This window comes from Ictalurus furcatus, chromosome 16 (assembly GCF_023375685.1).
Source record: "Ictalurus furcatus strain D&B chromosome 16, Billie_1.0, whole genome shotgun sequence".
NCBI lineage: Eukaryota > Metazoa > Chordata > Actinopteri > Siluriformes > Ictaluridae > Ictalurus > Ictalurus furcatus.
The window spans coordinates 22,947,411-22,972,190 of NC_071270.1; the positions used below are offsets into that span (position 1 = coordinate 22,947,411).

Sequence of the window (24,780 nt, forward strand, 5' to 3'; positions counted from 1 at the left end):
CCATATACAGGTTAGTTCTGGTTATCACTTACGTTACCGCAGCTACACACTCTCATCACTTTACCAGTCTGTGATCGCATTATTTAATGATATTATCGTGTATGAAATGGTAAAGTTATGACATCGCCTACCTCGGTGTTAATCACTCGTGCAACCTCAGTGAGGTTTTGCTGCGGTGTCTCATTAAAAACTGTTTTAGGAAAATCCTTTAGACAGAGACGCGCTTTGGAGAAAGTCGAGACTTTTCCTGAACGTGGCACTGGAAACTGAGGAAGACCGTATTTTCCTTTTTAATACTGTGTATGACATCATGCTGAATGAATCACGTCTCTGTGCACTGTGTTGATCAGAACATTATGTGTGTGTGTGTGTGTGTGTTTGTGTTTATGGTAAATAGATATATTGTCGAATGCAATATGTAAGAGATAAAACACGTGCTGTTTGAGGAAAATAATCAGTGACAGAGCGATGTGGTCCATTATCAAACCAAAGTTCATTATTTTCCTATAATAACCTGCCCCAAAGTGCTTTATTCCTTTTATTGCACTGTAATTTGTCAATGATTACATCGTTTTTTATTTATTATTGAATGGCATGTCATGATGGATTTTTTTTTTATCCGTTTTATCAGGTGGGCATTGTGTCATACGGAGATGACGTCGGCCATGTTTTTAACCTCAGCGACTTCTCTAGCACAGAGGACCTGGTTACAAACGCATCCAAGATCCAACAGAGGCGGGGCTTGAAAACCATGACAGCGCTGGGTATCGATACGGCGAGGTGTGCGCCGGGTGATTAATTACATATCAGGAGTTAAAGGCGACAGTTAATGATTCGTATTACAATGTTACTGTGTGTTACTGTTTGTTAATTGATTAACTGATCAGTTCTCCATTAACAGGAAAGAAGCGTTCACTGAGGAGCGTGGAGCCAGACCGGGAGTCAAGAAAGTCATGGTGATTGTTACAGATGGAGAGTCACATGATGACTACAGACTGAAAGACGTCGTCCAAGACTGTGAGAAGGACGGGATCGAGAGGTTCGCCATCGCTGTGAGTGTATTCGCTCGTTTTTTTATGGAAGACTATTAAAGACTCGTGCTTGGTGTCGGCCATTTTGTACGGCTGCCTTTCCAACCGTTCATCGTTCATGTTTGTCTTAGGTACCGTGTTCAACACATCTAATAATAATTTACATTTAGGGATTTTGGACAAATGAAACAAAACAAAACATACACGCTGAAAAAATAACATAACTGGGTAACACTCTACAGTAACAGTACATGAATAATCATGCATTAATATCCGAATTAATACTTACGTAAATATGAATTAATGATGAGTTAAGGCATGAACTAATCACAAACTAATGAAGAGCTAACCTTAACTATGAATTCATGCATGAATGTTAGTTACTGCATTAATTAACACGTCGGGGTAAACTAAATCAAACATGCTCTCTAATAAAGAATATGAATTAAACGTGCATCGTACATATGTTTAATTTTTCCTATTACCCTGCATACTTTTCTTGTCGTCCTTTTGTTGTTCTACCATGTAAATCAAACCAAAGTAAAAAAAAAACACCGTAGAGTACATGTCATATCACAGCAAACCAGTGACTACATTTCCCATCCTGCACTGCGGCCTACAAACATGGCGGCATGGACGGCAATTCCCAGAACTTCTCATTTTCATGCTAATCACGCACACCTGCATCCAATCGCACACACAATCATAACACACATAAAAGAGATCATCTGTGGACAGTGACAGAGAGCAGATGTCCTCCTCATTGATACCTGTCACGTTATGGAGTTGAGGACGGATGCGAGTGCAGATAAGAGCTTTATTATATGAGAGACAGGCAGACAAATCCAAATCGTGAAGCATAGACGTGGTCGTGAACAGGCAATAAGGTCAGGCGATCGGCAAACGGGCATAAACGAGGCAAAATAAGAATCGAAAACGAGGGCTATAACACGAAACACGATGAACAACGGTTTGCTTGGTATACGGAAAACACACGGAATAAAGACTTCACAAAGACTTAGCGGTCAAACAGTCTCTTTTATGTGTTTGTGTGATTGGATGCAGGTGTGCGTGAATGAAAGTGAGTGTTCTGGGAATCGCGGTCCATAGCGGCCATGTTTGTAGGCTGTAGTGCAGGATGGGAAATGTAGTCACTGGTTTGCTGTGATATGACAGTACAGTTGAAAATCCTTAGAGTTTTCAATTTAGAGTTTGTTCTCAAAGTTTAGTCCAAGAACAGCTGTGATAAAGCGTATTTAAAAACATGACCCTATGAGTCGAAATGTTGTTTTTTTGCACACATATTAGTTTGTATCCTCCCTTTTAATGGGACCTAATTTACTTCCTGTTACAACAATAACAAAGTCTCAGTGTTCCTCCAAAACACATTTATAACTGAAGACAAAGTCAGCACACGTTCATTCAGCAGCACACATCCAATAGGTATCATGGAAAAGATATTTGCCCACTTAAATACCAAATAAATGTTGGCATGTTGGTCGCTAGCTAAGCTAATGTTACCTCTCTGTCAGTCTGTAAAGCCTTATAATGTACAGTGGGAAAGAAGATCCTGTTTTCTGTTACATACAATAAAAAGATCATGAATGGGTAACTTTAGTGTGTTGTTGTCCCCAGTCTCAGCTCATACTTGGATAAACATTGGGATCCGTTAAAGTAGAACTGACATTCAGTTTTTGGTCATTCGCAGGTTCTTGGTGATTATAACCGACAAAATAAAAGCAAAGCGCAAGTGAATACGTTCATTGAACAAATCAAATCCATCGCGAGCAATAAAACTGAAGATCATTTCTTCAACGTGGAAGACGAGCGGGCACTGATCACCATCGTCGACGCACTAGGGAGCAAAATCTTTGCCTTAGAAGGTAATGAAGACTTTCTTACTTTACATATCATAGTGAAACCTGAATCTTTTTTTAGCCTATGTCTCATTAGACATTACTTCCCGATTCTCTATATATCAAGTATACAAAAGACTTGCCAGTGAACATGCAGGGACATGAGAGAATGTGTTATGAGTTATGAGTGCTGGAATTAAGTTGTAAGAGTATTTTAAGAAAAATGTTAACTATAGCGGTAACGATATATTCTGTGTGATACTCATTGGTGATGCTAATTTAGCTATCTAGCTAAAGTTACTACACAATTGCTGCTAGCTGGTTCACTAGCTAGCCAACTTTCCGAGGAAATATTTACTGAAAATATTTTCAGAATGACAATATGCTGGTGCGATGAATTTGAAGGTTTTCAATTGGTTCTCAGTGACACTTGCTTGATGTATGCATCACACTATATAACAGAGACGATAACTGACTATGACTATGCTTTGTATTGCTGAACAGCTACGTCTGGGAATCACACGTCGTCTTTTGAAATGGAGATGTCCCAGTCAGGCTTCAGCGCTCACACGTCTAGAGTAAGTCCCATTCTCTCCAAAACATGCAGAAAAAAAAAAGTTTCATCTAGAGAAACGTCTTCAGTCGTATCCAAAAAGGACCGGCGTGGCTGCAGGCTTACGTTCTAACCGAGAAGGAGCCTTCACTCATCATAATACTCAGCTCATCTTAGTCTCGAATCAACTTTCAAGTGCGCCTCCAATTTAACTGTAACGCCAGCCTTTTGTGGATAAAATTGAAGACCCTTGGTCTACAGTAATGCTGCGTTCAATTAAAGGTTGTAACTTGTGATTTCTGACCTCTAAACCGGGAAAACCCAAGGAAAACTCCCGCTCCACTCGGAATTCCTTCTCGTGAACTCCGAGTTCAGCAACTGACATCTAGACTTTAAAGGAGTTATTGAATCTTGAATCGCAAATATACTAGTTGATAAAGCTAGTTCGCTGTTTTGAGGAGGTAAATATACATCATTCATCACTGTAATCTGACTAGCAGCTAGCAAAAGACAAACATGGTGGGGCTCATGGTTTGTTCCCACTTTGTAGCTCGAACGCACAGCGGTTATTTCTGTCAGTTCACTGAGTCAGGGTCATTCGATATTCTTAAGGAACTGGTGAAGGAAGATGGGCTTTTTTCGCTTTGAGTGCTCTTAAGCTCAGTCAGGATAGTGAAACTGACTAAAATAACACGTAGACACTTGATATAAATATGACTCCATTAAGGAAGCGAGAAACATTAGAGTTCCTCTCTTTATTTATAAATAAAGAACCCTTTGGGAACCCCATGATCTACAAAGTGGCTTGTTGTGCATTCCGTTGAATATTGACGTTGTTATTTACATTTTGTGAAATCTCTTTATACAGAGCATAAAGAATAGGGAACATGTCATATTCCCTATGATATGCATATACACTTTCTTATATTAATTATTAATGATATTGTTTACCGTCTCTAGGCAGGTGTGATGCTGGGCGCAGTGGGAGCGTACGATTGGAACGGTACCGTCGTCATGCAGTCGGGTAATCAGTTTGTCGTGCCCAAAAACAACATCTTTCACAACCCTTTAGTGGAGCGGTTCCAAGGCATGGCCGGATACGTGGGTACGTATTAAACTGAAACCGTTTATTATACGGCACCTGCAGAAACATCCTCCCATCTCAAACCACCATGTGTCATCCCCTTTCATTCCACCACGAGCCTTCTGGATGGAGCGCGTAAATAAATAAAGGGCACATGTCGTATTCTTCCTGACAATTCCTCACACAGGCAGAGAATCAAGGCTTCGGTCACAGTCTAAACACTCCACTGTGTTCCCATAAACACTTTCCCATGAGAACGAAAATTCCACTGCTCTAGACATCCCCTTTTAAGGAGCTTCCTCAGAGTCAGAAGTGTCCGTGGGGTTGAACTGAAAAGGAGAAGAGCTTAGAATATAATAATAGCGCATCAGTGAGGTGGCGGGGTTTGGGGGGGGGGGGGGGATGGGGACTTTTGGCTCAGAACCAAACGCCTCCGACGTAATAAAAGTTTAAGACTCCGAGTGAATTATTGCAAATGACACTCCAGCTGTTTTACATTCATTATAGCGTCTCAAGCGGAATGTGAGGTCACAATAAAATGTACCGATATTACTTCCTCATAGAGATAAGTGACCGATCCCGAGCTCCACCCACACGGAGGATCGTGAAAGGTTTCATGCCGAGATCCTCGTTATGTGCTAGAAGAAAAACTCATGATGTCTACATTCTCAGATGTTTGACAATGTAGCTATAAACAAATAAAAACGACATGTTTTTCTTTAATAAATAACGTTTTGTGGGATTTTGGGATAAAGGTTACGACGTGCAGTCGGCGTACACGCCCTCTGGAGTTCTCTACATCACCGGAGCTCCCAGATACAACCACACGGGCCGAGTTATCGTGTACCGCTTCGACGGGGAGAACGTCACGGTCACGCAGAACCTCGAAGGAGAACAGGTGCCCGCATAGAATCCTGATACAGTTGAAAAAATGTGATCGATATGAACACGTTAAATACAGCGCGTACACTATAGTGTACTATAATACTATATATAGTGAATAAATGACAGTTACATTTGAATAAATGCTCCATCTTTTAAACGCCACGTTTGTGTGTGTGGCAGATCGGCTCGTACTTCGGAAGCGTCCTCCAAACACTGGATGTGGATCAAGACTCGTACACAGACCTCCTGCTGGTGGGAGCTCCCATGTTCATGGGGCCTGAGAGAGACGAACAGGGGCAGGTCTACGTCTACAAGCTCAACACGGTACTGAGACAGAGAGAGAGAGAGAGATAAGTCAAATTCTCAGAACGGTGTTATTTTCTTAAGCAAGGAGGCATTTCATTTCAAACATTTTATTTCGTGGCTGATATTTAGCTCAGCCTGGAATCCACATAACAATCTGGCACCTTTAACTCATCTCAATGCTAAGGTCGATTCCCAGATGGCTTTCCATTCCCCATATAATGTACCATTCGCGCCATAATTATTGGCATCCTTATTAAATATGGTTGTTTTTTTTAAAAAGTTATTTAAAAACTGTCTTTTTGGTTCATTGACTGCAATTACCACATGCAGTTTTGCACTCAGGTTTCCTTTAGTGAACAGTGGACTAGTTCAACAAAACAGACTTGATGTTAAAACCATAATGAACTTTCTTTTACTTTCACACTATCCGGTGTGACCCAGATGAGGACGGGTTCCCTTCTGAGTCTGGTTCCTCTCAAGGTTTCTTCTTCATATCATCTTAGGGAGTTTTTCCTCACCACCATCGCCTCCGGCTCGCTCAACAGGGATAAATTCACACGCTTAAAATCTCTATCCAATGTTTATATATTTCTGTAAAGCTGCTTTGAGACAATGTCCATCGTTAAAAGCGCTGTATGAATAAAATTGAATTGAAATTGAATTCTATTGTGAGAGAACTCAAGCCTTTTTCCTAGAATAAATTGAAGTGAATTTATTAAGGAAAAAAAAATCCTTAACAAAAAAATATACTATATTAAAGTATGACTGGTTAAACTGAATAAACAAAATGAACTATTCCACAGGAGGGCATGTTTGAACACGAGATGACCCTGCGGCCGGTAAACCAGACGTGCTGCACGGCACACTCACGCGCTTCCTGTACGAGTGTGAATAAGAACGAGCCATGCGGCGCTCGCTTCGGTACAGCCATCGCCGCTGTTCCCGACCTCAACCTGGACGGATTTAACGACGTAGTGATCGGGTCACCACTGGAGAACGACCACCGGGGGGCGGTGTACATCTACCACGGCACTGTTCGCACGATACGAGAAAAATACGTCCAGGTAATGACAGGAAATGAGACTATTAAAGGTTCAAATCAGACAGTGCTTTTTTTTAATGAATGACAATCAGAATTAGAACGACATTTGTTTACGCAGAAATATTTCATACATTACAGTGGGTGGACTTGTTTCAAAAGGTGACAGAAACAGAGCGAGACACCGTTAGAGCTGTAACCGTAGCTTCAATCATAGGATGGTTGTGTAAAGGTTTCTGTTTTTAATGTACTTCGCTTCATGTTGTTTGGGATTTTTGCCTCTTCCTTATCTGTTATTCTACAAAATATATCCTGACACAGTTAATATGTTGGGTATTTATTATTTATTTCCTGTTTTTAGCCAGTTGTGAGGACCAGAAGTCCCAGTAATGATAATAATACATGAGAATTTGGAGATTATGAGGAGATTTGTCATAAAAATAAAAATACAGCTTTTATGTGAAAAAGTGTAGCTGTGTTACTGGTAACTGTGGTTAAAGGGTTTAGGATTAGGTGTAGACATTGCGTTATGTAGCTACAGTAATGATAAAGTCTTACAAAAACAGTAAAATCAATGTGTGTGTGTGTGTGTGTGTGTTAGCGCATAGCTGCTGGAGGTGACGGCGAGCAGATGAAGTTCTTCGGTCAGTCCATTCACGGAATCATGGACTTAAATGACGATGGAATTATAGACGTCACTATTGGAGGTATCGGAGGGGCTGCGCTGTACTGGTGAGTGTGTGTGTGTGTGTGTGTGTGTATCCATAATAGAGGTGTTGTGTGTTAAATTAACAAATGAAACATCTTTAATGATTACTGCGTTTGCCTCGCACCTCCAGGGTTGAGGGTTCGAATCCCGCCTCTGCCCTCTGTGTGCGGAGTTTGCATGTTGTCCCTGTGCTTTGGGGGTTTCCTCCGGTTTCCTCCCCCAGGCCAAAGTCATGCATTGTAGGCATTTCCAAATTGTCCATTAGTGTATGTGCGATTGTGCCATTTGATGGGTTGGTACCCCGTCCAGAATGTCCCCCATCTTGTGGCCCGAGTTCCTTGGCATAGGCTCCACGTGACACTGTGTAGGATAAGCGGATGAATGGATGTTTATCAAATCACTGGAAGTGAAGGCAGAATAGATTGTGTGTGAAAGTATATTAGACTTCCATTACATGTTAGCTACATTTGCCTCATGGCTCAAAATGTACACATCTAGTAGCTACACGCTTATAATAAGACAAAGTCCCTTTTGTTATTATATAAATGTTCTTGTGCTCGCGTACAAATAAATAATCCTAAGGTTTTGATCACAGATCCGAACTCACAACCTTCTGAATATCTTCAGGACATCGTTTGTCTATTCAGGTTTGTTCCTCAGCATCTCTCGCTGCTGAATATTCCCGTACTCGCTCCTCGTTTTCAAACACAGGAATTTCTCACTCTCAAGAGCAAACGCAGAGCCCGGCCACGCTTCCTTTTTCAGAGCCGTGTGGAGTGAAGTTGCAGAGGAGATCCAAGTCGCCCACTCACTCCATCTCTCCCTCCTTCCCTCACGCCTTTCCTTACTCCTCCCTCGCTTCCTCCACACAGCTGCTATGTCCGAGCGGATCTGCGAATACAAGTAAACTCCGCCGTCTTGGCTCTCGCTGATCCTCCACCCAGTCTCTTGACATTTTCATTTGCATGTCACTGTTAGAATGTGGAACTGTTAATGGGATAAAGGTTTCCTGCTTTAATGGAGAACATTCAGTTCTGTCCAAAACCTGGAGCGGAGGCATGGCACGGGAAGTTATGAGCTATGGGGCTAATGTTGCTATTAAGTAAAGGAAGCTTATAAATACCAATTTAGCATCAGGCAAACCGCAGTCTTAATTAGGTACTTTTTTGATTCAGAAAAAAAACTTTTGCACATAAAAACAAGCCTTCAAGGTTCTCGCTCCTCCAAGATGTGTTGTTTCTTCCATATTTGCAGTAAACAATGCCTTGCATAAGGAATAAAACACTTGGAGATGTGCTCTTATAGATAATGTTTCTTATAACAGCACCCTTTTAGTTATTTCTTTTAATACCATGGCAGTTTGCCAGTGATTTATAAGTTTGCATTGAACGATGTATGTGTAACACTATTTATCCATTTATAGTTACATTTAACGTCGTGGGACGTCCAGAAAAACAAGTTCCTGTTATCCCTTACATTATATATTAAGTTAATAAGACAAAAAAAAAAAAAGCTTGTCATGTTGACGCAGCTTGTCCTGTTACTGAGAAAAAGGAAAGCCAAAGAGCCTTCCTGAAGACTTTCCCACAGCGGAAAACGCACACACTGTTTCGAAGCCCTGATACTGGAGACTCCACCGTCTTTGAACGGCTTCACCGTTTATACATCAGCCATTTACGTGTTTTCATCTGTTAAATAAAAACACTTTTTTCCATTTTGAAATCCGTTTATTATTATGTCTTTTATGTGGAGCATCCGCCATACAAGTTCTTGTGAATGAGCTGTTACTATAGAAACGCTATACGGGGGCAATGAAATAAACCTTTATTTGAATAAAATTAATAAATTGTAATAATCAGCCTGTTCTGTCCAATCAAATTTGAGAATTCAACAGCACCGTGGTACGATTATTTTTGTCACAGGTCTCGGGACGTTGCCGAACTCCGCGCCGAGATGAGCTTCGACACCAACAAGATCAACCTGCAGCAGCCGACGCAGCTGTGCCAAATGAACGGCAAGGACACGGTGTGTGTGAAAACCAGAGTGTGTTTCACGTACACGATCAAGTCCGAAAAGGAGACGGACCCGGAGACATGTGAGACATTAAATATCTCTGTTCTAGTCCAGACTCTTATTCCACAGTCTCAGAATTCTCATATTTTAATAACATACACCCACAAGATGACATGTCCTGTAAAAAGCTGGAACGCTTTTCTTTGGTTTATTGGGCTCGTGAATAAATACAGAAAAAGACCTTGGAGTAGGAAAGGTTCGTCTAGTTGAATGCCGGTGTATAGTGTGTGTGTTGCGTATAGTCAGCGTATGACTGATTCATTTTGACTGTATGATGTTTCCTTACTTTATAGAACACTCCTCAGATCAACATATCAGTTATTTCATACGCCTCTGCGTAAACTTTAAGCAAAGATTACCCCTTTCAGTAGGTGTATTTACTGAGGGTAGGTGTAATTTTACATATAAAGATAGTAAAAAACCTGAATGTGTGTGTGTGTGTGTGTGTGTGTGTGTGTGTGTGTGTGTGTGTGTGTGTGTAGTGATCCACTACACTCTGACTCTTGATTCTCTGCGTGCCATTTCGAGAGCAAGATTTAAAGATACGGACGAGAGAAAAATCCAGAGGAATGTCACCATCAGAAGCACTGAAAAGTGCAGTGAAATCTCCTTCTACATGTCGGCAAGTAAATCAGTCCACACACAGACACACACACACACATGTCTTTCTATCCTTATGAGGATCTTCTATTGCCATAATTATCATTGTATGCCTGCAAAAATAAATAAATAAATAAATAAATAAATAAATCCGTTCCGCGGTCAAAACTGTCCTGTATTCCTATTCTATTATATAGATAAATAAAAGAGAAGAAGGAAAAAAGACAAAAACAAGGCCAAATACACTACACACATGCACACATGCACACATTTACTTGGCTGAGGGGGTAGAATCGGATATCATCTTCTGTTCTAAATGAGATGCTTTTCTCCGTAAGACGGTTGTAAAGAGTGGTTATTTTGAGGTATATACCATGGTCTGTCTGAATTCTCGATTCTGATTGGCTGAAAGGTGTACATTCAAAACCGTATAATGCACAGGTAGTTCCAGTCAGTTTAATCACCGTTGTATATGAATGTGCTGCGTATGAACAACTGTAACCATAGTAACATACAGTTACAGTAGCATACCGTAGTTAAAGTCACAGCTTCATTATCAGTAGAGACTCGGCACAGACGCAGGTAATTCTCACACACACATACACACTCTCTCTCTCTCTCGCTCTCTCTCTCTCTCTCTCTCTCTCTCTCTCTCTCTAATAACTATTTATCATAATTCATTCAAATAAATGTAATCTTATCACACTTTACGTTATCTACTTTATAGAATTCTAGATCGAGCAACCTGTGTATAAAATAAATAACTAAAATTAACCGTTATTTTTATCCTTTCAGTCAAATTTTGCTCTGCAAACATCAATGACGGCTTTAACTTGTCAACGCTGGCAAGTAACCATCGTATAAGCGGGATAATCCATGGCTAGGTTAAATTAAAGTACACCAATTTAATGCACTTCGCTTCGGATGCTTCTTCGCCTCCATGTCGCGCATTAAAATCGTGTAATACACAGCTAGCCGTGGATTATCCCTTACGTCATAGGTTTCCTATAATCTTGAACACATTTCCGGCCACATCCCATTTTTCCTCCTATTCTGGTGTTTGATGTGAACATGAACTGAAGCTGCATGATTTTATGCACTGTGCTGCTGCCACATGATTGGCTGATTGGATCATTGCATGAATGTACAGGTGTACCTAATAAAGTGGACGATTAGTGTATACGTACATAGTAAACACACACGCATACTTAAGAGCACAAATGTCTTGAGTTTGCTGAGTCACCGGTGTGTTTGGGGGTAAAGAGGGCGGAGCTTTAATCACAGTTGTTCATATGACATCACCAGGCCAGTTTACTTAAAGTGCAACTATTATGGTTTTTCAAATATTACCCTTCATGTAGTGTGTTATAGAGCTGTTTGTGAATGTAAAAACGTCTGCAAAGCGCACGACAAACGGAGTTATTGACTCCCAAAAGAAGGAACCGATTCTGAACAGCTGAAACGTGTCTTTAGTAATTCCAGACTTGCTTTTTTAACAAAAAGCCCCGCTTCTGGTCTTCATCGGCTGCTCGCTGACAGCGGTAGACCGATCACAACAGACTGGCACATCTGACCAATCAGAGCAGAGTATTCTCTCTGAAAGGAGGAGTTTAGAATGAATCCTTTAGAACGAATCAATTAACGAGTCGTTTTTGATGTTGTAGGGGGAAAAAGGTAACGCTGCAGTTTAAATTATGAGCACGTTAAAGTGTTTTTTGACCTCAGATGCATGTAAATCTATTGTATGAGACCTTTAAAACAAAATTAGGCACGTTTCAAATCCATAATAGGTGCGCTTTAATCGTTTGAACTTGCACTAGTTGTTGCATTTGGCCCTAGTTGTTCTCCTTCTATTTTTAATGTTTTTCCCCAAAAAGGAGCGTTGGCTAGACGGTGTGTGTGTGTGCGCGTGCTGATCTGCATTGTATCTGTAACTGAATTCAATGAAAACATTACACCGCACATTGCATTCATTGCTTTTACGCCACTATCTTGTTGATTTAATTGAACTTGAACTGACTTGCTCCTTTTTTTAGAACAGGTAGCAAAAATATGAAGATCAGTAACAATCATGCCTGGAGTGTAATGTAGAACAGAACGTGTGGCATCAAAGGGAAGACAGCAGCAAAATTACATCCAGACCACTCAGAAACAGAACAGAACATTTCTCTGTAGATTAAAAAAAAATAATAATAACAGCCAAGATAAACAAAATGGTTCAAAATTCTTACTGAAACATTTTACCACTGATTGGCCGATGCTTTTTTTTAGTGCCATAAACTCTGAGAACTCCACAGAAACATGTCCCAGTTTTTCAGTGTGATAATTAGATTAGCCGAATGCTAACTACATACTGTATGTCAGTAGCCAGCTTTTGTTTTTGTCATTATTTAGTTTGATGTAGTGCATCACACAATATAATAGTTTAGCAAATTAGCTATGAAATAAACAGGTGCCTGATTACAAAACTGTACTAATGTTAGCCAGCTAACTAGTTAGCTTTATTGTTAACATTCCAGCTGTAGCTATCTGATGCTAAGAAGCTAGCCTTGTGTATTGCTAAGCATAATATCCCGAGTTTAACTAAACAATATAATAGGTTAGCAAATTAGCTAAGACAAACAATTGCCTGATTACAAAACTGTAATGTTAGCCAGCTAAATAGTTAGCTTTATTGTTAACTTTCCAGCTGGAGCTGGGGGGGGGGGGGGGGGGTACATTTATTCTTATCACTCCAGCTATTGTCAAGAAAACTGTTTGATATTCGGTATCTTTCACTATCTAGAATTGTTTCTCTCTCTCTCTCTCTCTCTCTCTCTCTCTCTCTCTCTCTCTTCTTTTTTCCTGTCCCTGCTAACAAATTCCTTACTGTCCTCTAACTAGTGCTTGGTGGTAACAGGTTTTGCTAGTCTTAGTGAGTTCCCTAGCATGCTGTTAGTAAACAATCGTATAATTAGCGATAGTTGTGCTGTGTAATTGACATAATCGGCTGTGAAGCTTAAAAAAAATAAAAAATAAATAAATAAAAAGATGAAATATTTCCACATTGATTTTGTGCAGCTGTTTAAAAAAATAAATAATAATAATGATAGCATGGACTGTAACGCAACGATAATCAATACAGCTCTGGTCTCAGACTTTTTGGACCTGACTGGAGATAAGTACGGTTTGATTTAAGGCTTCCTGAGCCGTAATGAGGCCAGAAAGGTCCTGACCTTGACAGATGTGCCATGTTGTTGTTTTTTCTTTATTGCAGGACAAATTAGACTTTAGGGATCCTCTGATGGTGTCTCTGGACTTCGGGTTAGTGGATACAGACAGCGGCCCAGTGCTGGATGAAGCTTTACCAACATCACTCAATAAAACGGTAATCTTCAGTTCAGACTTTCAATCTAAAGGGATGGTGGTGGTTTTACTACCAAACACTTCCGTGTAGGACTTGGTACATGATGGTGTGTATTACCAATAATGCACTGTGAGCAGATTTCAGATCTATCATGCAAATTATTGTGTAATGACGTAAAGCTAGCAAGCGTTAAAAATGATCTATGGTGAAACGTAAATAGTTTAACATGTGTCTCTAATTGCCTAGAAACATCTCTTTGACCTGATTAAGAATGCAAAGATATATGCATAAATAAGCAAAAAATATGCTAATTGAAAATGCCCCTGTGTGATCCTGCTATTGCAAATAGCTAGCCGGCTAGTTTACTGCTCGTTGCATTTGCGTATTTTAAAAAAAAAGTTAGGGGAAGATACAGTGTTCATGGAGATCATGAGATTTCCAATGTCATATTCATGATAAATGGGTTTGCTAATGATTTTATCGTTTGTCCGCCCCGCGTAAAAGATGCTAACGTTTTGTTGAGAACACACATGGAGTTCATACATAACCCCGCCCCTTAATCTGGCTCTACTTTAAATGGAAAAATTTAGTGATTTCAATTGAAATCAGCTATCCAAGAGGGGCTAATCATTAAAAAAAAATCTTATTATTTTGAGTGCGGGGTAGAAGCGGAGAGTTTTTTTTTTTTTTGGATGAGATTAGCGTTATCTTCACCTGGTGTTACTCATTTAGTGTTAAGCCAGGAATGCGTGTGCTGTGAGTAACAGCTGTGAGCGATCCAGATGAAATTCAGCGAAGTGTTTCATAAGTACTCTGAGATTTTCCCCTCTTTAGAGAAAACGTTTTTCTCCCACTCAGTGCCGTAACGAGAAGCCGATGGCGCTGGGAAACTCTCACGCTCTCTGCGTGACTCCGTTGGGAATCGGGAATATTGGATATCAAATTTCGCTGATGATTGGGAATGTGTTTAAGATGAAGTGGCAGTGTGACTGCTCTTAGAGTGCTGGGCTATAAAAGATGTGACTTAAAGTAGGTCACAATGATTTAACGGTTTACACACACACACACACACACACATCTGGCCCTGTAGCATTAATGAGGTTATCAGTAAGAAATGGGAGTTATCTTAGAGACTTGCTGTAGTGCCTGGTACTGCTTCTCCTCTCTCTCTTTGAATGGGACTCCAGTCCAGACCACCGTACACACACTCGTTCACACTCACATTATTAGATTTACCTTAGCTAATTCGCATAGCATGTTTTTGGGAGATGGGAGGAAACTAGAGAACCCAAAGGAAACCCACATGGACATGGGTTGTCCACTAATCGTAGGGTTGGCGGTTTGATTCCCGGCCCACGTGACTCCACATGCCGAAGTATCCTTGGGAAAGACACTGAACCCCAAGTTGCTCCCGATGGCAAGTTAGCGCCTTGCATGGCAGCTCTGCTACCATTGGTGTGTGAGTGTGTGTGTGAATGGGTGAATGAGACACAGTGTACAGCGCTTTGGAACCGCTAAGGTTAAAAAAAGCGCTATATAAGTGCAGACCATTTACCATGGGGAGAACATGTGAAACTCCACATAGACAGGAACCCAAGCTCAGGATCGAAACCTGGGGCTGTGAGGTGACAAAACTGGACTAGCTACATAAACTCACCAGAGTCACCGATGACCTGATGATCTACGTGCTTCCAAACTTAATTTTTCTTTCTAATGTCTCTATACACATCAATTAGAGGTTGTATATGACAAGAAAAGACGAAACTACAGTTGTAAGCTTCCTTTTCTTCCATTTTTACACAGGAACTAAGGTAGGAGCTAAAGCTGTGAGTGGGGAACTGAAGAGAACGTCGGACCACATGGGTCATGGGATTGGTTCGAAGTATCATGTGATCGAGTTGTTTGAAATTCTCGTTTTGTTGCACACATACACTGAAAACAAACGGTGTTTGGCGTGTTCATTAAAAGATTTGATGCCAATTTTGGTCAAAATGTGAAAATTTGAAATCTCCTTTTAAGGCTCAGAGGCTCAATGACTCATTGTAAGCGTGAATCCTGATAGAACAATTCTTCCAAACAAATTTCGTCCATTCTTTCTCTCAGTGTTGATCTTGTCCTTCCTCCAGACACGGCACTTGCCCACACACCACGGCGAGCAATAAGATTCTGGCAGTACACAATCCTCAGAGATTGCTGAGATATTTGTATGAAACAGCAGGGAATTATAACAGAACAAACACACCAGTTTTCATGACATATTTAGACGATATATCAATATACAAACAGTTTCTGACCTTTACAGAGGATTTGCAGCGTGTGTATATGGCGTGTGAAGGCTCCCTGCTGTTCACTTGCACTGGGGTTGGAGTAGCCGGGAGTGGCGTATGGGCTGTGCGGTGTGGGTGGGCCCCGTGTGGGCTCTGGGTGGGTCATGCCTCCTTTAATACCCAGTATGGGAGCATGATGTACTATATTCCTTGTCTAGTTTGTATAGTATGTGTAATAATGTAAATATTATAGTTGCTTATTAGCATGATAGGGCTCAGGGGGGCGGGTTTTCCCAGTGGCCTGTGCAGCACTTACGAATAATAATGTAAAATTGCCAGGGATTGCACGAGTATGTACCCTTGTTGGTATTTTGTGAAGATTCATGACATATAATTCCAGTTCAATCCATTTCAGTTCTAGCTTCTAAAAGTTCAAGAGGGTGAATACTTTTGCAAGGCAGTGTAAATTTATCCGAATCGTTTCTTGAAACGAAACGCGTGTAGTTGCTAGTTTATTAGGTGATATGTCGGAGTTGATACGATGAGCTGGCAATTTATTATCGGAGGACGCATTTGTGCATGTTTTATTTGATTCATTTATTGATTTTCTTTTTCAGCTTGCTTTAGTAGACTGTGGAAATGATGAGAAGTGCATCGCTGATTTACACCTCCAAGCTTCACCGAACGTCAGCAGGTAAAACAGTTTAACTGCAGTGAAGAACAGTCAGCAAAAGGTCCATATTTTAGACTAAAACTTCCATCAAGAGGTTCAGATTTGGCATTAGGTAATGGACCATATTATCTATGGAGACATACCAGTCATATGACCCTTAACAAACATTCAAAATAACACAGAAATGATTGTGGAACAAAATAAAAATCGCTGGTTTCCATGACTATCTCAGTCTCTGTATTTTAACCCTGTTGAAAACCTTTAGTGTAGACCGAAGAGAACGTTCATACACAAACCTATGAAAATAAATATAAAGCAGTTGAATGAATGTTCTGCATTGTGGGTGACAACATTTAATTTCTTTGCATTCATTAATATACTATAATAACAATATAGTCATATCATTTTATAATAATTTTGGAGCTGGGCAAACCTTAAACTTAAACTTGTTGCTTCAGATTGCCCTCTAGTGGTCATTAGCAGCCACAATCATTTATTTCTTTTTCAATTACAATCTTTTTCATCATGTTTTTCACCTTTTGCCATAGTAATTTGACATCCATATATTTTTATTTTATTGCTCTTACTGATTTATTGAGCTACATCAGGTGTTTTTGAAACATGTTCACAACACAGTGCTCACTTAATGCCAGAGTTTGATACAGGGCACATCTTTTATCATTCTGGTCATGATGAGAGTCCATGGAGGACTGATGCAACTGCAGAAAAACTTCCTTTATTACACAGACACAGGGAACAGGCTCAGGGAAACCACGAGGAAGACACACTAGGAACCAGCATTGTCAGAAACACAGGAACTAAAAAAATAATAATAAACCCTAAGGAAAAAGTGCTACATAATCAAAATACAGCTTAAAAAAAACAATAACAACCATGAAAGGCTCAACCACAAATATGACCTAACTAGAATGAATGCTCCAGCAACTAAGGACGAAAAACAGGCATCTTAAACAGAGCACTAATTAATCTGGGAAAATGAGAAACACATGAGTATGATGAGACACGGAATGGAAGGAGACAACATTGGAAGAAGTTCTGCAAAGGCAGTCCGGGCGCCCCTTAGTGGCCAAAGATGGAATTGTCCCTGTGGGCCATGGAAATTCTGCTCTATACCTTATGTAAATATGTTTACCCTGAACATGTGATATCCAGCATTCTGAAAAATGGCAACAGATTTGAATTGTTTTCTTTTCTTAAAAAAATAAAATAAAAAAAGCAGGAACTACTGTTATTACTAACGTTCCTTCTGACATAACATGATTCTGTAGATATAAGGAATAAAGATGCTATGATGCGACATCATTTCAGGTCATCAACATAACCGAACTGTGGCCTATACTGTATGCAGTGACCATTACTAGCCAAATAAATCAGCAGTTTGGTGTTCACTAATACCTGTTTCTTTGTGTGTTGTGACTTCCCAGCCTTGTCATTAAGGCCTACCAGGAGAAGTTCTATGTCAGCATTAACATCAGCAACAGCGGAGATAATGCGTACAACACCAAGGTCACACTGAGCACCACGGAAAACATCAACTACGTCAAAGTGGAGGTCGGTTTTAGCTGTCGGGATCAAACCTGTCTGAGAAACTGAACTATAAATCGGTGACGAATTAAAGGAAAAAAGTGTCTTGAGCACCTTTCAAGTTCCAGGGGTTTGTAGAATCCATGATAAGGAGCATTGAATTTGTCCTGGTGGCGCTAACACACTTCATGTTGGGGTTTTTTTTTCTGCTTTAATTTGTCACCCTTCTATACATAACTGATGATTTGAAGGTGCGCTGTGTATCGCTGCAAACAATAGTCTTGGACTGAAATTCCTGAAGCCTGTCTGAAATTTGATGCATATCAGTATTTCTTCAGTATTTTCCTATTGAATGTTTATTATTTTCCTGTAGCCTAAAGAGAAAGATTGCGAGCTGAATCACGTCAAGTCCGTGTGTGCAGTAGGATACCCGTTCCTCAAATCCAACACATGGGTAAGGTTTACGTCCACAACATTTCCCACTTTTCTTCTTTACTATTGAAGACTCCGAGCTGTGTGAGAAATCCTCGTAATGATGTTATATGGATGAATTCAACTGGAATATCATGTTCACACCCGATTAACGTTCAAACGTAATTACTGTATAACTAATTCATGTCGATGCTCCATTAATGATAAATGTACTGATGAAAAAAAAAAAAATTAGTATGTGCCATTGATTAATATCTAAAAAGTCACACGTCATCGATTAAGTTCCTATAACAGCATGCCGGCAAGTATTTCATAACTGAGGGAATAAAAAGATAACTCCCGCTCCATTGCTCCCACAGGAAGACTTCAGGATTCTGTTCGACGTCAATCCATCTCACATTCGCAAGGACATCATCATCAACGTCACCGCGACCACGTGAGACGTTTTACTGTCACCCTGATCTGTCAGAGCCGTGTGGTTTTTTCTGTCCTCTTAACCCAGCTGTTGTTGTCTTTGTCGCCGTAGCGATAGCGAAGAGCCGGTGCTTCTGGATAACTTTGTACAGATCTCCATCCCGGTGAAATATGAAGCCAGTCTGACGTTCACTGCGTAAGTGCATGTTAAAAGAACATCACTACAGTCACGGGTCTCACTGTGTAGTTAGTATTGGTCTAAACTTTAGGGAGCACGGTGGTTGGTGGTTAGCACGTTTGCCTCGCACCTCCGAAGTTCGGGGATCGAATGCTGCCCCCGCCCTGTGTGCTTCTTGGGTTTCCTCCCCCAGTCCAAAGACATGCGTTGTAGACTGATTGGCATTTCCAAATTGTCTAGGGTGTGTGTGATTGTGCTCTGAAATGGGTTGGCACCCCATCCAGGGTGTCCCCCACCTTGTGCTATGAGCTCCCTGCGTTAGACTCCAGGCTCCCCAGCGACCCAGGGCCCAGTGTGTGCCCAGAAAACATTCCGCACATCATTACACCACCACCACCAACCTGACATGTTGACACAAGGCACGTTGGGTCCATGGATTCATGCTGTTGTCACCGAATTCTGTCCATCTGCACATCACAACAGATTCATCAGACGTTCATCAGGCAACTTCCCCGAACCCCCCCCCCCCCCCCCCCCATCTTCAGCTGTCCAATTTTAGACAGCCTGTGCCTTTATATTTATGATGTTTTTTTGTTTTTTTTTTAGGAAGAAGAACATGAAGGAGGATCATATCATCTTGAAGGAGGGAGAAACGGCACCCATCATCAACGACACCAGCATGATTGGAGAGGAGATGAACGTTAGTTATACGGTAAGGAAAAGCTTGAAGATTTTAGAAACACAGATTTAGATGGTTGTTTTGTTTTTTTGACCAATTGTGGGGGCGGGAGTACAAAAAAAATGTCTGTCATTCCCTCTAGGATTTTGCAATTGCAGAAATTAACGCAAAATACTCGGCAATTTTCAGAGGAGCTTGCAAATTACCGCAGTTTTTCCACAGATTTGGGCCAAGACGCGTCATGTGATGTCATCGCAATACGCATTCACACGAAGCCCTCTTTGATTCACGTGTGTTGAACCTGAGTACAGCTAAAAGGTTCTTGTTAGAGGCAGTGGTGGCTTGGCGGTTAAGGCTCTGGGTTACTGATCAGAAGGTCGGGGGTTCGAGCCCCAGCACTGCCAAGCTGCCACTGTTGGGCCCTTGAGCAAGACCCTTAAACCTCTCTGTATCATGGCTGACCCTGCGCCCAGCTTCCTAACATGCTGGGATATGCGAAGAAAAGAATTTCACTGTGAATATGTATATATGCTCAATAAAGTGACAAACATCACTGCAAAAGTCTGTGCAAAACAGTTTCATGCTAATTCGAGTAGATTTCCGGGGAAAAAAAGCACGAAAACCTCCGCAAATGGCATCGCGGATTTTGAAAAAAAAAAAGCCGCAGCGAAATGAAACATTTTTGGCCGCAAGAAGGACGAAAGAAACCTCTACGGAATCCTGTATGGACTGGTCTGTTTAACGTTACAGCACAGCATTTGGCAGACTCCCTTATCCAGAGTGACTTACAATTATCTCATTTCTACAGCTGAGCAGTTGAGGGCTAAGGGCCTTGATCCAGGGCAAAGCAGTGGCAGCGCTGGAATTTGAACTCGCAACCTTCCAATCAGAAGTCCAACATCTTAACCACTTCCCTCCCTGGTTATAGTTGCTATAATGTATAAGTATAGCGATAAGCGGAACTAACATGTTTCATGGATCTTCCACAATATGAAATGTAAATTGCTGTAAGAGGAATAAACACTTTAGCACATTGCTGTTTGTAGAAAATAATGACCTTCCACGTGGTAACACAACACATCACATCACATCACCTGGTGGTTGATTATTGTCCTTATTTGTGTGATTTTTTTGTTCCTTACATACGTTCCGAATCAGGACTGAATTACAGCGAGACCGCTGCTTGTGTTTTACAGATTGAAAGAGATGCCGAGACGCACACTCCTCCTCTCAGTCTGACCATCACGTTTCCGTATATGACCCCGGCAGAGAACATCCTGCTCTACCTGACTCGCCTCACTTCCTCAGCCGTGAGTGTTTCTTGCTTTATATTGTTTTAGCTTTACGTATATCGATAACTGACGTAACTAATGACTTAACGTGCGTTTGTCTCGTCATAAATACGGGAAAAGAATTTGGCTATAATTAAAATGCATTATTATTAAGCCAGATGTTATGGGATGCATGACTGCTGAAGTTGATGGAAACGAGTGGAAAAGAGGAGGCGGGATTTGAAGTGTTTCACCTCACTGTGTGTTCTCTCTCTCCTTTAGAATATCAGATGTAATGCACACATTAACCCTCAGAAGATCAGCCAGGGAGTCAAGTTTATTCGGAAAGCTAAAGCTGAGACGCTCAGTGACTATCTGGTGGTGAGTCTACCGTTCAGCACTGTGTGTGTGTGTGTGTGTGTGTGTGTGTGTGTGTGTGTGTGTGTGTGTGTGTGCGCGCAACAGAGATTATGATCCATTATTGTCTTTTTGTCATTTGTCTTTTTCTATCAAACAGTTAATATTAAAAAATATATTAATTATTTGGTCACAAACTCTCTCTCTCTCTCTCTCTCTCTTGCTCTGTCTGTCTCTTATTCTTTGTGACTGTCTCATTCTCTTTCTATCTGTCTGTTTCACTCTCATTCTTTCTGGCTTTCTGTATATCATTCTCTATGTCTCTGGTTCTCTGTCTGTCTCTATATCTTGTTCTGTGTCTCTGTGTCTCTCTTATTCTCTCGCCGTCTTGGTCTCTGTCTTGATGTCATTCTCCTTGTCTCTGATTCTCTGTGTCTCTCTGTCACTGTCTCTTGTTGTCTGTCTGTCTCTCACTTGGTTTCTTTGTCTCGCTCTGTCTCACCTCATGTTCTCTCTCTCTCTCTTTCTCTCTCTTGTTCTTCTTGTCTCTCTCTCTCATTCTCTCTGTTTCTCCCTCTGTCTCTATTTCTTGTTCTCTGCCTTTGTGTGTGTCTCTATCATACTCCTCGTCTCTGTCTCTCTATCACTGGTAAATTTTGCTCTCGTTCTGTCTCTTGTTCTCTCTCTCCTTCATTCTCCGTGTCTCTGGTTTGCTCTGTCTCTCTTTCATTCTCTCCGGCACTCTTTCTCTGTTTCTCTCTCTGTCTCTCATTGTCTGTCTCTGTGTCTCTCTTGTTCTCTGTCTGTCTGTATCTCTCATATTCTCTCTTTCTCACTTGTTCTCCTTGTCTATGTCTCTCTCTCTCTCTCTCGTTCTCTCTGTCCGGCTCTCTGTCTCTGCCTCTCTCCATCTCATTGTCTCTGGCACACTTTCTCTCTCACTCTCATTCTCTCTCACCCTCTCCCCTCTCTCTCGCTCTCTCTCTCTCTCATTCTCTCTCTCTCTCACTCTCTTTCTCTCTCACCCTCTCCCCCCTCTCTCTCTCATTCTCTCTCTCTCTCACTCTCATTCTCTCTCACCCTCTCCCCATTCTCTCTCTCTCTCACTCTCATTCTCTCTCACCCTCTCCCCATTCTCTCTCTCTCTCACTCTCATTCTCTCTCGCCCTCTCCCTCTCTCTCGCTCTCTCTCTCTCTCATTCTCTCTCTCTCTCACTCTCATTCTCTCTCACCCTCTCCCCCCTCTCTCTCTCATTCTCTCTCTCTCACTCTCATTCTCTCTCACCCTCTCCCCATTCTCTCTCTCTCTCACTCTCATTCTCTCTCACCCTCTCCCCATTCTCTCTCTCTCTCACTCTCATTCTCTCTCACCCTCTCCCTCTCTCTCGTTCTCTCTCTCTCTCATTCTCTCTCTCTCTCACTCTCATTCTCTCTCACCCTCTCCCCTCTCTCTCTCTCATTCTCTCTCCCTCTCACTCTCATTCTCTCTCACCCTCTCCCCATTCTCTCTCTCTCTCACTCTCATTCTCTCTCACCCTCTCCCCATTCTCTCTCTCTCTCACTCTCATTCTCTCTCACCCTCTCCCTCTCTCTCGTTCTCTCTCTCTCTCATTCTCTCTCTCTCTCACTCTCATTCTCTCTCACCCTCTCCCCATTCTCTCTCTCTCTCACTCTCATTCTCTCTCACCCTCTCCCCATTCTCTCTCTCTCTCACTCTCATTCTCTCTCACCCTCTCCCTCTCTCTCGCTCTCTCTCTCTCTCATTCTCTCTCTCTCTCACTCTCATTCTCTCTCACCCTCTCCCCCCTCTCTCTCTCATTCTCTCTCTCTCACTCTCATTCTCTCTCACCCTCTCCCCATTCTCTCTCTCTCTCACTCTCATTCTCTCTCACCCTCTCCCCATTCTCTCTCTCTCTCACTCTCATTCTCTCTCACCCTCTCCCTCTCTCTCGTTCTCTCTCTCTCTCATTCTCTCTCTCTCTCACTCTCATTCTCTCTCACCCTCTCCCCTCTCTCTCTCTCATTCTCTCTCCCTCTCACTCTCATTCTCTCTCACCCTCTCCCCTCTCTCTCTCTCTCTCTCAGAGCTGTAAAGAGAAGGCGAACCCCTGCACGTCGTTTAGATGTGATATTCCTCCTGCCAGGTTCAACCAGATCAACGTCACCTTCAGAGTCTGGAAGCAGACGTTCATCCTAGTAAGACTCTCTTCATCACAGAGCCCGAGTCGGGGATGAGACTGAGACGCTTTACAACATTTTATAATTCACTTTCACATAAAACACTGTATATTTACTCGTATACAGAATGGAGGGCAAAACTCAGGGAGGGAGAAGCTTCGATAACAATTTAGATGTGTAAAAACTAAAACTAAAAAAAACTGAAAACATTTTCATAAATAAAATCAATAAAATTTTAAAAAACCCTACACCTAATCCTGAAATATCTCTGAAAGTAGCGCATATAAAATCAAGCAGATGTTAATTAAGTTCCTTTCGGGTATCGTTTTAAAAGGAAAATAGTCTAAATAGGATATATAGATAATAGTTCCCACAACAAAAAAGAGTTAAGTTAAGCTTGTTGTTGAGGTGATTGACTGTGGTTTTTGGGTTTTTCTTCACAGCTCTCACAATGTTCCTATCATCAGCCAACCCATTCGGTGTCTATGGCAAATTGTTGTATTGGCTAGGCCCAATGTTTGTGCAATGCCTCTGATAGATTTTCCCTCTTTTCTCAGCTTGAAAACAGCTTGCATTTCTCCCATAGACAGCTCTCTGATCTTCATGTTGGTTTATCCTTTTTAACAGCAAATGCAGTCTTCACAGGCGAAACTGAAGGCTAAAACCAAGAGTAGATGTCCAGAGCTATTTATTGTTTAAGCAATCAATCTAACAGGACACACCTGGGTAACAAGAAACACCTGTTAGTCACACGTTCCACTATTTTTTGCTCTCCTCCATATTGGGTGGTCTGATACAAAATCTGCTACGTTCTATGGCGTTTAACACGTCTACATGCAGTGTAAATACCAGGAAATAAAAGCTGAAATCCTAAACTCGCGTCTCATATTCATCTTTTGATCGCAAACCCGAACGTCTTCAGTCTACAGTACAGCAAAACAAATGAATTGGCCTTGCCGTTCCAATAGTTTCGGAGGGGACTGTATTTATCCAATATTCCTGTCTAGTTTCACAGGCACTCGTTGTCTTTTCATTCATTTGTATTTCTGTATTATTACAGGGCGAGTTTTCCAGTCTCTTCTTAACGGTTCACGCTAAATTGGAGAATAAGGGCATGGATTTCTTCCAGTTGAGCAAAAGCGACGAAAGCAGAGAGGTGAGCTCAATATGCGACTGTTTCGTGAGCGTCTATTAATAAAAGGCATGAGAGTTCGCACGTCCCGTAACGTCTGCTTTTTCATTCGAGACATGTCGATAACATGACGGCAGAAAAACATGACGTTTATCGTGTGTTGCACTGTTGC

At 41.4% G+C, this 24,780-nt stretch overlaps 1 protein-coding gene across 1 annotated transcript in view; it reads left to right on the forward strand.

Moving 5' to 3' along the window:
* Window positions 1-24,780, forward strand: part of itga1 (integrin, alpha 1) — a 69,960-nt gene that overhangs the window by 41,526 nt on the left and 3,654 nt on the right. The window contains exons 7-28 of the mRNA XM_053646267.1: window positions 632-780; window positions 902-1,052; window positions 2,740-2,914; window positions 3,392-3,465; window positions 4,401-4,545; window positions 5,280-5,422; window positions 5,590-5,733; window positions 6,519-6,779; window positions 7,356-7,486; window positions 9,386-9,558; window positions 10,019-10,158; window positions 13,393-13,503; window positions 16,367-16,443; window positions 17,868-17,994; window positions 18,341-18,421; window positions 18,759-18,835; window positions 18,926-19,009; window positions 19,598-19,703; window positions 20,867-20,980; window positions 21,224-21,322; window positions 23,384-23,494; window positions 24,537-24,632. Coding sequence (XP_053502242.1) covers window positions 632-780; window positions 902-1,052; window positions 2,740-2,914; window positions 3,392-3,465; window positions 4,401-4,545; window positions 5,280-5,422; window positions 5,590-5,733; window positions 6,519-6,779; window positions 7,356-7,486; window positions 9,386-9,558; window positions 10,019-10,158; window positions 13,393-13,503; window positions 16,367-16,443; window positions 17,868-17,994; window positions 18,341-18,421; window positions 18,759-18,835; window positions 18,926-19,009; window positions 19,598-19,703; window positions 20,867-20,980; window positions 21,224-21,322; window positions 23,384-23,494; window positions 24,537-24,632 — 2,769 coding nt within the window. The remainder of the gene's footprint in view (window positions 1-631; window positions 781-901; window positions 1,053-2,739; window positions 2,915-3,391; window positions 3,466-4,400; window positions 4,546-5,279; window positions 5,423-5,589; window positions 5,734-6,518; window positions 6,780-7,355; window positions 7,487-9,385; window positions 9,559-10,018; window positions 10,159-13,392; window positions 13,504-16,366; window positions 16,444-17,867; window positions 17,995-18,340; window positions 18,422-18,758; window positions 18,836-18,925; window positions 19,010-19,597; window positions 19,704-20,866; window positions 20,981-21,223; window positions 21,323-23,383; window positions 23,495-24,536; window positions 24,633-24,780) is intronic.